This window comes from Theropithecus gelada, chromosome 10, assembly GCF_003255815.1.
Source record: "Theropithecus gelada isolate Dixy chromosome 10, Tgel_1.0, whole genome shotgun sequence".
Taxonomy (NCBI): Eukaryota; Metazoa; Chordata; class Mammalia; order Primates; family Cercopithecidae; genus Theropithecus; species Theropithecus gelada.
Genome location: NC_037678.1, coordinates 25,262,650 through 25,278,571, shown reverse-complemented (window position 1 = coordinate 25,278,571; position 15,922 = coordinate 25,262,650). Strand labels below are relative to the sequence as shown.

At 48.1% G+C, this 15,922-nt stretch overlaps 1 protein-coding gene across 4 annotated transcripts in view; it reads right to left on the bottom strand.

Moving 5' to 3' along the window:
- SGSM1 (small G protein signaling modulator 1) overlaps positions 1 to 15,922 on the bottom strand; it is a 119,571-nt gene that overhangs the window by 62,688 nt on the left and 40,961 nt on the right. For all 4 annotated transcript variants that reach the window (XM_025399483.1, XM_025399485.1, XM_025399484.1 and 1 more), the window contains exons 5-9: positions 14,844 to 14,996; positions 9,165 to 9,232; positions 8,784 to 8,929; positions 8,534 to 8,665; positions 4,167 to 4,291 (exon numbers count right to left, since the gene is read on the bottom strand). In XM_025399483.1, coding sequence (XP_025255268.1) covers positions 4,167 to 4,291; positions 8,534 to 8,665; positions 8,784 to 8,929; positions 9,165 to 9,232; positions 14,844 to 14,996 — 624 coding nt within the window. The remainder of the gene's footprint in view (positions 1 to 4,166; positions 4,292 to 8,533; positions 8,666 to 8,783; positions 8,930 to 9,164; positions 9,233 to 14,843; positions 14,997 to 15,922) is intronic.

Sequence of the window (15,922 nt, the reverse complement as noted above, 5' to 3'; positions counted from 1 at the left end):
GCAGGAGTGAGGCTGGCCGTGAAAAGAAAAAAGAGTTCCGGCTAGGCACGGTGGCTCACGCCTGTAATCCCAACACTTTGGGAGGCCGAGGTGGATGGATTACCTGAGGTCAGGAGTTCGAGACCAACTTGACCAACATGGAGAAACTCCGTCTCTACTAAAAATACAAAATTAGCCAGGCATGGTGGCACATGCCTGTAATCCCAGTTACTCGGGAGGCTGAGGCAGGAGAATTGCTTGAACCTGGGAGGCAGAGGTTGCAGTGAGTCGAGATCACGTCATTGCACTCCAGCCTGGGCCACAAGAGCGAAACTCCGTCTCAAAAAAAAAAAAAGAAAAAAAAGAAAAAAAAGAGGCTCCTGCACAAGCTCAGACAAAAAACACCCCACTTCATTGCTTCTTGGTCCCCCAAGGGATGCTGGAGCTCCTGGGGCAAACCCCTTCCCCACACACCAACCTCCATATTTCTGACTCCTGCCATTTATCTTCCATTGAGCCTCAGGTTCTGGTGAGAATAACAAGGATAGACAGGAGTTCACAGCCCAGGGCTAGAGGCACCCCAGCTTCTAGGCAGTGACCGTAGAAGTTCTGATTCAGCCAGAACTCAGTATCAAAGTGCCTATGCGGTGCCTGTTCACCAACAGGGAAAGATGATGCAGAAACACGGGTCCCCGATGATCTGCACTGGGGTGGGGCCTGGCAATCATCGGAGCCAATGCTTTTCCCAAAACACTAGCATCAGGTTTCCGGCCCACACAACCCTGGGCTCAAGTCCAAGCAACAAACAGGGTCCTCGTGCAGTTAAAGCTTTGACACTGGGTGCAAGATGCTTCAAGGTTTGAGAAGCCCCTGAAGATCCCCTGGGAATGCCTTCAATTCTAAGGAGACTGTCTCATCCTACTTCTCCACTCGATAAAAAGGGAACCCTGAGGCTCATTGAGGTGAAGTGACGTACCCCAGGTCATCCAGCAAGGTGAGAGTGGAGCAAAGGCTTGGTACCATAGCGTATGTCCATCCATCTCCTTGCCCATTCATTGTCTTCCAGTAAAATGTAAGCTCTGAGAAGGTAAAGATTTTCCCCTCCTTTTCTACAACTGCTGCCTCCCTTGCATCTAGCACAGTGGCTGGCACAGAGTAGGTGCTCAGTAAACATCCAGTGAATGAATCCAGGTCCCCTGACTTCCCTGGTTCATTTCACAAGGCTGATGTGAGCACCTACTATGTGCTACAAGCTGTGGTAGGTGCTGGGGATAATATGCGAACAAGACAGGGCTCTTGCCTTTAAGGCACTGAACTCTTGAGGGCAGGATGGTAGGTATACAGGCACAGATCAACTGTGTAGTCACGCAGTCTTCTAAATGCTACAAAGGAGATTCAGGGCTTGTGTGATCTGGACTCAGCAGGGAAGTCAAAGAAGGCTTTAGACCAAGGCTTAAGATAAAGAGGCTAAGACGAGGTTCCAAGCCCAGAGCACCCCGGGACCCCTCCCCTATTCTTCCATGATGGTCTTCTGATTAGAAACTCTAGAGTCTGGGAGGCCAAGGTGGGAGGCTTGCTTGAAGCCAGAAGTTCAAGACCAGCCTGGGCGACAAAATGAGACACCATCTCTATATAAAATAAAACAGAAATTAAAAAAATAAATAAAAATAACCCTGTGAAGCGGCCGAGACGGGCAGATCACTTACGATAAGATTGAGCCGGGCGCGGTGGCTCAAGCCTGTAATCCCAGCACTTTGGGAGGCCGAGGCGGGTGGATCACGAGGTCAGGAGATCGAGACCATCCTGGCTAACATGGTGAAACCCCGTCTCTACTAAAAATACAAAATACTAGTCGGGCGTGGTGGCGGGCGCCTGTAGTCCCAGCTACTCGGAGGCTGAGGCAGGAGAATGGCATGAACCTGAGACTGCAGGGTCTGGCTGGAGCTGAATTATTGTGCCTAGCACAGGACCAATTGTCCTGTCCACTGACCAGCTCTGAGGACAGATGGTGACTCCTGCACAAGAAATGACCAGCTTAGAAAACATTTTTTTTTTTTTTTTTTGAGACAGAGTCTCGCTTTGTCATCCAGGCTGGAGTGCAGTGGCGCGATCTCAGCTCATTGCAACCTCCGCCTCCCGGGTTCAAGCAATTTTCTGCCTCAGCCCCCCGAGTAGCTGGGATTACAGGTGCCCGCCACCATGCCCAGCTAAGTTTTGTATTTTTAGTAGAGACGGGGTTTCACCATGTTGGTCAGGCTGGTCTTGAACTCCTGACCTCATGATACACCCACCTCAGCCTCCCAAAATGCTGGGATTACAGGCATGAGCCACCACGCCCAGTCTAGAGAACACTTTTCATCAGTACAAGGCCGGATGTTTCTTGAAAAGAGTCTGTATTTTTTGAGATACACATTAAAATATTTACAGATGAAATCATATCATGTCTGCATGTCGCTCCAGAATTTTATATATATATATATGTTATTTATTTATTTATTTTTGAGATGGAGTCTTGCTCTGTCACCCAGGCTGGAGTGCAGTGGCACGATCTCGGCTCACTGCAAGCTCTGCCTCCCAGGTTCATGCCATTCTCCTGCCTCAGCCTCCGGAGTAGCTGGGACTACAGGCATCTGTCACCACGCCTGGCTAATTTTTTGTATTTTTGGTAGAGACCAGGTTTCACTGTGTTAGCCAGGATGGTCTCGATCTCCTGACCGCATGATCCGTCCGCCTCCACTTCCCAAAGTGCTGGGATTATAGGTGTGAGCCACCATGCCAGGCGCATATATATATATATATATATATATATTTTTTTTTTTTTTTTTAAGACAGTCTCACTCTGTTGCACAGGCTGGAGTGCAATGATATGATCTCAGCTCACTGCAACCTCTGCCTCCTGGGTTCAAGCAATTCTCCTGCCTCACCCTCCTCTGAGTAGCTGGGACTACAGGCATATGCCACCATGCCCAGCTAATTTTTGTCTTTTTAGTAGAGATGGGGTTTCACCATGTTGGCCAGGCTGGTCTTGAACTCCTGACCTCATGATCCACCTGCCTCAGCCTCCCGAAGTGTTGGGATTACAGGTGTGAGCCACCGCACCTGGCCCAGAATAATATTATTCTGGAGGGAGGAAATGGGTTCATGGCCATGAGGGCAGGGTGATGGGTACCTGAGTTCTGTCTATCTTTAGGTTAAAAATCCTTTTTTTTTTTTTTTTGAGACGGAGTCTCGCCCAGGCTGGAGTGTAGTGGCGCGATCTCAGCTCACTGCAAGCTCCGCCTCCCGGGTTCACGCCATTCTCCTGCCTCAGCCTCTGAGTAGCTGGGACTATAGGCGCCCGCCACCACGCCCGGCTAGTTTTTTGTATTTTTAGTAGAGACGGGGTTTCACCATGTTAGCCAGGATGGTCTCGATCTCCTGACCTCGTGATCTACCCGCCTCGGCCTCCCAAAGTGCTGGGATTACAGGCTTGAGCCACTGTGCCCGGCCAAAAATTCTTAATTGTAAAATAATTTTTTAGGAAAGCAATAAAATGTAACATAAAAATAAGATTCGATGTGGACTTGGAGCAGGAGAAACCACTGCTTCTCCTCCCCACCAGCAGCCAAGCCTCCTCAAGCTGAAATATTTGAAGCAGCCACACCTCTGCACCACGGCTTTATTTGTTCCTCCTAAAGTCTTCCCTAATTGGGCTGAATTCCAGGCACTGCAGCAGGAAATCCCCTGTCCCTGCATTCCTTTCAAGTGTGACTCGAAAGCCTTTCCTGGGTCTCATAAATCACAGGATTTCATGGCAGATGCAGCCCTGGACCAGACGCCTGCTAATACCTCCTGCCTTCCCTTTTTATTGAGTGATCGAGAAGGAGGACAGAGACTGAAGAACATTTGCCATTTGTAGGCTTAGGAGATCTCTGTAAAGATTTCTCCCTCTGGATGGTTTTGTCCAGGGCATTGCCAACTCCCATGCCTTAAGACTCTTCCAGCTGATTTCCAGATCCTCTCGAGCCTTTGAGTTTCCCAGGAGGCCACAGCTGCAGGGAGGCTGAGCCAAGTGACCCTAACAAGAAGGCAGAAGAGCGGGCAGAAGCAGGGGCTGGATACAAGCCTCCCCTCTCCCGGGGAGGAACTTCCTTGTGCCGAGGGGAGTGGAGGGACCCAAGGGACACAGAGTAGACGCAGTGCCCTACCTCTTCTCATAGTCCAGGTCCCCCACAGACCCGTTCATCAGCTGGTTGGGGGTCCACTTCAAGGTCATGACGTCAGCCGTCTGGTGCAGGGACAGGTACCCTGGCACAGCCTCCATGTCGTCCCTCTGCAGAGAGAGGAGGACTCAGGTCTGGTCTGGCCATGGTGCTGGAGTCGCTGTGGACATAGGTCCTGGCTCATTTGACTCAAGAACACATAATCGGAACTAAGAGGTTGGGTTAATCCCTTCAAGGCCCTGGCCACGTGGAAGACTCTAAAGCCTCCTTCCAGGTGGCCTTGCTAAGCAAAGCCATTTGCAGCCAACCTCCCAGGATGGGTTCTACATCATCCAGCTGTAAAAGCCTCCCACTCCCATCACTTTCACACCCTGACTTCCTTCTGATCTCGAGGGTCCCTGACCCCAGGTTCCTTCAGAGCCAGGAAGGAGGCCCTGCCCCACTGAAAATCATGCTTTTCAAAACAGAAGGCATTTATCTTGGCCAGGCTTAAGGGAGAAACAGATGGCAGCTGGGCTCTAGGGCCCTTCCCAGAGACAATACTCAGAAACCTCCTCCCAAAGACCCCCGCCACACTCCCCGCCCAGTAGCCAGTCCCTTTTCTCCCCTAGATTTACCTACAGGGATTCTGACCGGCTTTGTTTTATCCCAGGTGGGTGTGTGGGGAGGGCGATGTCACCATCCCCCCACCAAATTCACCCCAACATTTACTGAGCACCAAATGTGTCCCGAGCACGGCTCAGCCTTCACACGCACTGTCTTGATTTAACCCATGCGCTTACAACCCCAAGGGAGGAGCAGTATAGTATTTTATCGATCCAAAGACACACATCTTGATTGTTCACTTTTTCATGTACCTGAAATGGGGGTGGGTCTTCTAATCACAACTGTGACGTGGCTGTCCTGCCTGACTGAACAGCCGTTCAAAGCATCATCATTTCAATTAAGTTTTGGACACGGTTGTTATTTCACATGTGGAATGTAGGTGCTATTTTAAATGTCTTCAAAAAGATTTGACCGCGATTCATCTTTGAATGGAAAACCTACTGTGCACATATGAAGGCTGGGAACGGAGCGGTAGAGTGCCTGCGTGACGCTGGCAAGGCAGGCACGTATTCATCCCTGCAGGGAAGCCCACAAGTCCAGATTGTCTTTCTTCTTCTTCTTCTTTTTTTTTTTGAGATGGAGTCTTGCTCTGTTGCCAAGACTGGAGGGCAGTGGTGCGATTTCGGCTCACTGCAATGTCTGCTTCCCAGGTTCAAGTGATTCTTCTGCCTCAACCTCCCAAGTAGCTGGGATTACAGGCACCTACGCCCGGCCAATTTTTGTATTATTTATTTATTTTTTTTAGTAGAGATGGGGTTTCGCCATGTTGGCCAGGCTGGTCTCAATCTCCTGATCTCAGGTGATCCACCTGCCTTGGCCTCCCAAAGTCCTAGGATTACAGGCATGAGCCACTGTGCCCAGCCAAGATTTTCTTGTAAAGCAACAAACAAATACTTTATAGGACTTAAGAACCATCACAGCCTGGGTGCAGTGGCTCACGCCTGCAATCCCAGACGTTTGGGAGGCTGAGGTGGGATAATTACCTGAGCCCAGGAGTTTTACATTAGCCTGGACAATGTAGCAAGACCCCATCTCAACAAAAAATAACTTAAAAATTAGCCAGGCATGGTGGTACACACCTGTAGTCCCAGCTGCTCAGGAGGCTGAGGTGGGAGGCCTGCTTGAGCCCAGGAGTTTGAGGCTGCAGTGAGCCATGATCACACCACTGCACTCCAGCCTGGGTGAGAGTGAGACCTTGTCTCAAAAAAAAAAAAAAAAAAAAAAAAACCAAAAAAGACAAAAAACAAAAAACATCCCGGAGATGAGAGTGGACATTCTTGCAAGAAATGCTGCGCTTCCTGTGCTCCTGGATCAGGGACCACCAAACTTTTTGTGTAAAGGGACAAATAGGAAATATTTTTTGGATTTGTAAGGTATACAAGCTCAGCTGCAACCACTCAACTCTGCCAGCAAGGCCTGAAAGCAGTCACAGGCTGTAGCTGTATCCCAATAAAACTTTATTTGCAAAAACAAGTAGAGGCACAGATGATTGTTAACTCCTTCTCTTGATGGAACAGGAAACAATGTGTGGAAAAATGAGGGCACTGATGACTCTAAGTCGAAAAGTGATACAGAGGATGGAACTCTGAACTGGAAGAAGTTTGAAGAATATCTTAATGAATGTATTTCAATGACATTTTCCCTGTGTGTTACTTATAAAAGTTCTTATAAAAGTGATATAGATTAAAAAACAAAACTACATCCATGTAAGTTTCAAAGACCTCTTTCAAAAAGCATAAGCTAAATTTTCTAAGTAGCAAAACAAAACAAAACAAAAACACTGTATATAATCTAAATAGCTTTTTTTCCTTTTTTTTTTTTTTTTTGAGACAGAGTCTCACTCTGTTTCCCAGTCTGGAGTGCAATGGTGTGATCTCGGCTCACTGCAACCTCCACCTCCTGGGTTCAAGCAATTCTGCCTCAATCTCCCAAGTAGCTGGGACTACAGGCACGTGCCACCATACCCGGCTATTTTTTTCTATTTTTAGTACAGACAGAGTTTCACCACATTGGCCAGGCTGGTCTTGGACTCCTGACCTTGTGATCCTCCTGCCTCAGCCTTCTAAAGTGCTGGGATTACTGGCATGAGCCACCACACTCGGCCCTCTAAATAGCATTTTTAATTTGTTTAGATTACGTTAAGAAACGGTGTATCTTAGGCTGGGCCCAGTGGCTCACGCCTGTAATCCCAGCACTTTGGGAGGCCGAGGTGGGCGGATCACAAGGTCAGGAGATGGATACCATCCCGGCTAACACGGTGAAACCCCGTCTCTACTAAAAATATAACAAATTAGCCAGGCGTGGTGGTGGGCGCCTGTAGTCCCAGTTACTTGGGAGGCTGAGGCAGAAGAAAGGCGTGAACCTGGGAGGCGGAGCTTGCAGTCAGCCAAGATCGTGCCACTGCACTCCAGCCTGGGTGACAGAGTGAGACTCTGTCTGAAAACAGTAAAAAAGAAAATGGTGTATCTTAAATTAGTGGCTTCTTAGATTTGCAGCAATCGGATTTTATACCCATTGTGATGCAGATATGGAGGCTCAGAGGGAAAAGTGACTTGCTCACGGTCACTCAGTGATTAAAACTGACTACAGAGATGGAGTGGCTGATGGTTTTCCCTTTGCTTCCTCCCGCTGAGAGCCCAAACACCACAATGACCATGCAACCAAATGGCCCTAGGGAGGATACAGCCAAAGGGGACACTGCATGAAGGCAGGAACTATATATGCCTCACCTACCACCCATCCCTGCAGCCTAGCTGTGTGATGGGGCAGAGAAGGTGATTGAGTGATGGCACTGACTCTGGCACCAGCTGGCCTGAATTCAAATCATAACTATCTGCACCTTACTTCACGTGTATAGCCCTCAGTATTACCATTTGATAACACTGAGACCTGAAAAAATGGTACCTGCCTCAAAGGGTTGTTGGGAGGTTTAAGAGTTAATACAGTTGAAAACACCTTGCACAGTGCCTGACACATAGGGAAGCATCAAGAAATATTGGTCATGAGAATGAAGATCTTGACACCATATGCACCTAGCACATAGCAGGTCCATGGAAATGTTTGCTGAATCAGTGAGGGAGAACAAGAGTGAACAGATGGATAGAAGCCTGAGTATGCAGGTGAGTGAAGAGATGGACGGGAAAATAAATGGACAAATGGATGAATGGATGGATGGATGGATGTAAAGATGGGTAGATAAATGAATGTAAAGATGGGTGGATTGGCTGGGCGCGGTGGCTCATGCCTGTAATCCCAGCACTTTGGGAGGCCGAGGTGGGCGGATCACGAGGTCAGGAGATCGAGACCATCCTGGCTAACATGGTGAAACCCCGCCTCCACTAAATATACAAAAACTTAGCTGAGCGAGGTGGCAGGCGCGTGTAGTCCCAACTACTCGGGAGGCTGAGGCAGGAAAATGGTGTGAACCTGGGAGGCAGAGCTTGCAGTGAGCTGAGATCGCACCACTGCACTCCAGACTGGACGACAGAGCAAGACTCCGTCTCAAAAAAAAAAAAAAGATGGGTGGATGGATGGATGTGACAATGGGTGGATGGATGGATGGATGTAAGGATGGGGGGATATACATATAGATTGACAGATGAATGAATGTTGGGCGGATGGATGTGTGCATGGGTGAGTGGATAAATGGATGAATGGATTGGCAACCTGGAGCCAGAGAGGCCTCTTCCTCCATAACCTGCAGTGAGACCCTCAGTGCAAGATCTGGGCCCAAGATAACCTCTCACCGGCTGAACCAGAACGTTGTTTTTGCCATAGAGCAGGGTGGCACGGGAGTTCTGATGCAGGGACTCCACATAATCGCGGGCAGAGAGGGATGGTCGGTCGTCCATGCTGCCACTGGAATGCCTCTTCTGGATCTGGTAGAGCGTGAGGGGAGACAGAGGGACGACACCTGAGGTGACCTTGAGGACTCCTACCCTGTTTCCTGCCCCCATGCAAGGTCCCTCCCACAGCCCCACTGTCCACCCCACTCACACAGAGCGCGGGACGCTTGGTGGGCGAGTCCTGCCGCACGTGGGAGCTGTGGATGCGGTGCCTCTGGACAAGTTCGTCAGCCGAGGGATCGGTCCAGAAGTGATCTGCAGTCTTCATCTTGGTGTACTCTAGGGCACAGGGCCCCACTGAGGGGCACGTGGGAGCTGGGAACCCACTGCCCCGGAAAGTCCTCCCGCTCATCTACCACCAGATGGCCACCCACCTCACTACCCTCTCTTCCAGCCTGCCAGGACAGCGTGCATTTTGATGGGCGAGGCTGGACAGGGGTGAGAGTGTCCCAGAGGAGTTGCCCCTGAGACTCAAGAGCAGGGGTCTAGATGAAGCTCAGCTCCATCTAGAAGTGGTCACAGGACCACTTACCCAACAAAGACGCAAGGATGGGGCCGTCCACAGGGTCCATCAGGAGAGCTTCCTTCTCATAGTATTTACTAGCAAGAGGAGAGAATATGCAGGTTTGGATGGAGACCAGCAGAGGACGCACAATCCACAGACGAGAGTTCAATCCCCAGTGTCACTTGGTTACCACCCAGAGCCTCAGCTGCCCCATCTGTAAAATGGGGATAATAATAATATAGCTCATAGGGCTGACAGAAGAACTTTTTTTTTTTTTTTTTAAGATAAGGTCTTTCTCTGTCACCCAGGCTGGAATGCAGTGGCACAATCAAAGTGCACTGTAACCTCGAACTCCTGGGCTCAAGCGATCCTTCCACTTCAGCCTCCCGATTAGCTGGGGCTAGAGGCATGTGCCACCAGACCTGGCTAATTTTTAATTTTTTTGTAGAGACAGGGTCTTATTATGTTGCCCAGGCTGGTCTTGAATTCCTGGCCTCAAGTGATCCCACCACCTTGGCCTCCAAAGCACTGAGATTACAGGCATAAGCCACCATGACCAGCCTATTGGAAGGACTTTGGAGAGAAACAAAAAATTAAAGGCATTTAGCGGAGTGCTCAACATGTACATCCTTAACACATGGTCATGATAGAGCCTTTATAACAGTAACAGGAATAATAATTAATAGGTTGCAGAGGCCTGGCTGACTCTATCTGCCTCTACCACATCTTCCATTTGAGACAGGAAGTGACTTAGAGGCTCAGATGATGTCTGCCCTTCTATTACTGGGGCAACCAAATGCTGTTTAGCAGCAGTGGGTACTGAAAGGCTGTATAACAAGCTTTCCTGCCTTGATAACTAATATGGAGAGCACTGGCCTGAGATGCTCAAAAATGCCCCCTGGGATTTGGCTGTGAAGAATAACAAGTGATGCCATCTGATATGGTTTGGCCGTGTCCCCACCCAAATCCCAAATTGAATTGTATCTCCCAGACTTCCCACATATTGTGGGAGCGACCCAGAGGAAGGTAATTGAATCATGGGGGCCGGTCTTTCCCATGCTATTCTTGTGATTGTGAATAAGTCTCACGAGATATGATGGGTTTATCAGAGGTTTCTGCTTTTGCTTCTTCCTCATTTTTCTCTTGCCACCACCATGTAAGAAGTGCCTTTTGCCTCCTACCATGATTCTGAGGCTTCCCCAGCTATGTGGAACTTTAAATCCAATTAAACCTCTTTTGGTTCCCAGTTTCAGGCATATCTTTATCAGCAGCATCAAAATGAACTAATACACCATCAATACAATGTTTGTGCTGAATGTTTCCACAACTGAGTTATTGTGTAGTGGTTTCTAATTCCTTGAAAACTCATACGGTCTAGAAACAAACAATTTTAGGATGGAAAAGGACCTTGTTCTGACCTCCCAAGGGATCTCAGGCCCAGAGAGGGTGTTGCGGGAAGTCAGGGACCCCAAACGGAGGGACTGGCTGAAGCCGCAGCAGAAGAACATAAATTGTGAAGATTTCATGGACATTTATTAGTTCCCCAAATTAATACTTTTATAATTTCTTACACCTGTCTTTACTGTAATCTCTGAACATAAATTGTGAAGATTTCATGGACAATTATCACTTCCCCAATCAATACCCTTGTGTTTTCCTATACCTGTCTTTAATCTCTTAATCCCGTCATCTCCTTCGTAAACTGAGGAAGATGACCCTGCGGACCCTGTGATTGTATCAACTGCACAAATTGTTTGTAGAGCATGTGTGTTTGAACAATATGAAATCTGGGCATCTTAAAAAAAGAACAGGATAACAGCAATGTTCAGAGAACAAGAGAGGCAACTTTGAACTGGCTGCCAGTGAGCCAGATGGAACAGAGCTATATTTCTCCTCTTTCATAAGCAAATAGGAGAAATATCGCTGAATTCTTTTCCTCAGCAAGGAACAGCCCTGAGAAAGAGAATGCGCCCTGAAGGTAGGCTTATAGACGGCCCCTTTCAAGGCATCCCGTCCCATCTTTTATGGTCGAAGCCAAAGGGATGAAATAAGCCCCGGTCTCCTTTAGCCCTCCCAGGCTTATCAGGTGGAGGAAAATTCCCACCTAACAAATTTTGGTCAGACAGGTTGTCTGCTCTCAAACCCTGTTTCCTGATAAGATGTTATCAACGACAATGCCTGCCGAAACTTCATTAGCAATTTTAATTTCACCTCATCCGGTGGTCCTGTGATCTCGCCCTGCCTCCATTTGCTTTGTGATATTTTATTACCTTGTAAAGTATGTGATCTCTGTGACCCACACCCTATTCGTGCACTTCCTCCCCTTTTGAAAATAGCTAATAGAAACTTGCTGCTTTTATGGCTCGGGGAACATCACGGATCCTGCCAACATGAGATGCCTGCCTCGGACACCCAGCTTTAAATTTCTCTTTCTTGTGCTCTTTCCCTTTATTTCTCAACCCAGTCGAGATACTTAGGAAATAGTAAATAACCCATGTTAAACATCGGGAGTGGGTTCTCCCAAAAGAGGGTAAGTGATTTAGTTGCTGCAGGCCATACAGCAGGCAGATACAGGCTTGGGCTGAGCCCACCTGCCTCAACTCTTGCCAGCATACAGCAGAAAGTAAAGGACATGGGATCTGGAGTGCCACAGAATGGGTGGGAGCCCAGCCATGCCACTCCCTGTCTTGCTGTGTGTCGCTGGGCAAGTGAGAGCCCTCTCTGAGCTTTGGTCCTCAGCTGTAAAATGGGAGGAAGTATAGAACTCAAATGCCTGGGTTGTTGGAAGGATTCAATGACAACTTGCTTACATAGCACAGCACAGAGCCCAACATCAGGAAATCCTCACGAAATGGTGGCAACATCACTGTAATCTTACCCCCTGAGAGTCTTCCATCAACTGGAATATTGTATGAGCCAGAATTGACATGCTCTGGACTTATTCAATATCAAGGTTGTACATTTTGGCATCAAATCTGAAGATAACACATCAAGAAACTTTTCACTTTGCCACCACCCAGTTTCTAAAAATCAGCAGAATTACATGATCAAAACCCTCAAACATGCTGCCTCAAAAATGAGTAGGTAGGGCTCTCAAAATAAATAAAAAAAGGCCAGCCACAGCGGCTCATGCCTGTAATCCCAGCACTTTGGGAGGCCAAGGTGGGAGGATCACCTGAGGCCAGGAGTTCGAGACCAGTCTGCCCAATATGGTGAAACCCTGTCTCTACTAAAAATACTAAATTAGTCTGGCATGGTGGTGCATACCTGTAAAACCAGCTACTTGGGAGGCTGAGGCATGAGAATCACTTGAACATGGGAGACAGGGGTTGCAGTGAGTCAAGACTGTGCCATTGTACTCCAACCTGGGCGACAGAATGAGACTCCATCTCAAAAAATAAAAATAAATTTTAAAATTAGCAGGTAGCGTTGGAACCAAGGTGTGACTGTAAAAAGTAGCTGAAGGGGCTGGGCGCAGTGGCTCAAGCCTGTAATCTCAGCACTTTGGGAGGCTGAGGTGGGCGGATCACGAGGTCAGGAGATCAAGACCATCCTGACATTTAGTAGAGATGGTGAAACCCCGTCTCTACTAAAAATACAAAAAAAAATTAGCCGGGTGTGGTGGTAGGCACCTGTAGTCCCAGCTACTCGGGAGGCTGAGGCAGGAGAACGGCATGAACCCGGGAGGTAGAGCTTGCAGTGAGCCGAGATCGCGTCACTGCACTCCAGCCTGGGCGACAGAGCAAGACTCCATCTTAAAAAAAAAAAAAAAAAAACAGAAGCTGAAAGGAGTTTCTTTGGGGTAATGAGGTTTATTCTGGAATAATTCTATCCTGATGGTGGTGTGGGTTATATGAAACTATACATGTGTTAAAGTGTCATAGAACTGTATAAAAAAAATTGAGTACCTATAAAAATTGATGAAATCCAAAAAAGTTTTGCGGTTAGTTAATAGTATTGTACCAATGTCAATTTCCTGGTTTTGATCATGGCACTATGGGTATGTAAAATGTTATCATTGGCCGGGCGCGGTGGCTCAAGCCTGTAATCCCAGCACTTTGGGAGGCCGAGACGGGCGGATCACGAGGTCAGGAGATCGAGACCATCCTGGCTAACACGGTGAAACCCCGTCTCTATTAAGAAATACAAAAAACTAGCCGGGCGAGGTGGCGGGCGCCTGTAGTCCCAGCTACTCGGGAGGCTGAGGCCGGAGAATGGCGTGAACCTGGGAGGCGGAGTTTGCAGTGAGCTGAGATCCGGCCACTGCACTCCAGCCTGGGTAACAGAGCAAGACTCCGTCTCAAAAAAAAAAAAAAAAAAAAAAATGTTATCATTGAGGTTAGGCAATTAGTACTCTCTGTACTAATTTTGCAACTTCTATGTAAATCTAAATTAAAAATAAAAAGTTGAAATGAAAAGAAAGCAGGTTGACATTGCTTCTCAAATAAATTACTAATTCCCTTTGACCAACTGAATCAGCAGGTCATATGCTCAAGGTCATATGCCAAAGGCAATAATTAAAGAGGCCCAGAAACCTTCATGGGGCAGGAGGCAGAGACATGTTATTACTACAAGGTAAATAGTGAACTGGAGATCCAGAGCTTGGATTTCTTGCATTTTCTCTCCTGTCTCTAGGCCTCTGCACCTGCTACTCCCTCCACCAGAAACACTTCGTTCCCCATCCCATCACCTGGCTAATGCCTCCGTGCTCTTCAAATGGAGGCTTAACTGTTGCGCCATCCAGGACACTTTCCCTGACCACCAGGAGAAAATAATCAACACCACCACGCCCCCTTGGAACATCCATCACGTATTATCACCATGACTGTTTGCTGGTTTTCCTTGCAAGCACATGAACTTCATGAGAAAAGGGATTTTTCTCGCCACTTTCATGCATATTTTCCTTGCAAAGGGGCAAAGAATGATAACAAAACATCCACTGTGTGAAGATGTGGTTAAGCCAGCACTTTTATATTCTGAAAGATGGGGAGATTCTGAGATATTACACACACTCTCTCTCTCTCTCTCCCTCCCCCCATCCCACTGTTCCTGCCACCTCTTGGGGGCTGGAGAGGCATGCTGGCCACGAGGAGTGTCAGGTGATAAATTCTTCCATGGCTCTTGAGATGATGTACAAGCTCTGTAACATGACAGGCATCACCACTGTATCCCTGATGTCTAGGTTAGTGCCAGTACACAGCAGGTCCTCATTAAATATTTGCTGGATGAATGAATGCATGGATGAATGGTTACCCAAGAGGGTTCATACTATAAAACTTTCACATCAGATTAATCTAAGCTAGTGGAGAAAATGTAGAAAGGCTCACCATGCATTTTCAAAATGCTGTATATTTACCAAATTCCCTTCTCACTTCTCTGGAGTATCGGGAATCGCCATGCCATTTACCAAAGGAGATTAACAGGCACAGAGAGGCTAAGCAACTCTCTAGGGCCACACAGTGATTGAGTGGAGTAAGCCACAGGAGAAGGAAGAAACTCAGGATTCCTATACTCCACCCTAAATCCGAAGACCTTGCACTGCCATTAAGCTCTTGAATCTACCCAACGTTCAGGCATTTAATCCCTTTCAAACTTAGTGGCTGTCAAAGAGAAAAAGAAAGCAGCTTTGTGTGAGGGGATGCAATTCCCACGACGGCCAGCAGGTGGGGGCAGAGCATGGCCAGGTATTGAGTCTTTCCCTCTCACCTGCTGTTTTCCACAAGGTAATGCACAATTTTGTCCAGGACCTTCTCAAACAAGGCCGTGCGAATCCACAGATGCTTGATGGCAAGTGGGGACAAGCTGGGCAGCTTCGGCAGCTTCCGCACATTCTCCTGGAGGCCCTGGATCTGGTTTCTCCTTCAAGACCAATGAGAGAGAGGAATAAATACTCACAAGAGCAAATCCACACAGGACTAATTGGCAAATGGGAGAATGTTCAATCTCTCGGGAAAATGAAGGAATGGCAGCTAAACCACAAGAGCCCATATTGCTGCTAGCAAGCTGGTCAGAAGTTAAAAAAATAATAATACCCAATGAGTGTGCAGGTGTGGTTAAACAGACACTTTCCTACACTGCCAAAGGGCAAGCCAGATTCTCATACGGATATCCCCCCGCCTCTCTCTCCTGGAAAGGAGTGCTGGCCAAGAAGAGTCCCGGAGTGTAGATCCTTCATTGGGTCTCCAGTGCACTTGGGAAGCAAGCTCTTCAACATGACTGGCAGAGAGCTACAAGACCTTGCCCCACTCATCTCTCCAACAATCTCCTTACCACTAACCCTTATCACTCCATGATCCAGCCAGACAGAGGTATGTGCAGATGCCTGAGGGCACCAGAGTCTATCTGAAGCCTTTCCCTGGGCTGCCGCTTCTTCCGGGTTCCCTCCCCACCCATTCCCAGGCTGATCCCTCTCACTGTTTAGGTCTCAGCGAGGGCTTCGCCTCCTACATACAGGAAGCTCTCCTGGACCAATCAAAGCTGGTCTGTGCTCTGTCAGCCTCTGGAGCTGAGCTCCCTGCTCACTTTTCTGTCTTCCCCTCCATGCTGTGATCTTGAGGATATGAAATTGGCAACTTATTTTGCTGTTGTTGTTTTGAGATGGAGTTTCACTCTTATTGTCCAGGCTGGAGTGCAACGGCACAATTTCGGCTCACCGCAACCTCTGCCTCCCGGGTTCAAGCGATTCTCCTGCCTCAGCCTCCTGAGTAGCTGGGATTAGAGGCATGCACCACCACGCCCAGCTAATTTTGTACTTTTAGTAGAGATGGGGTTTCTCCATGTTGGTC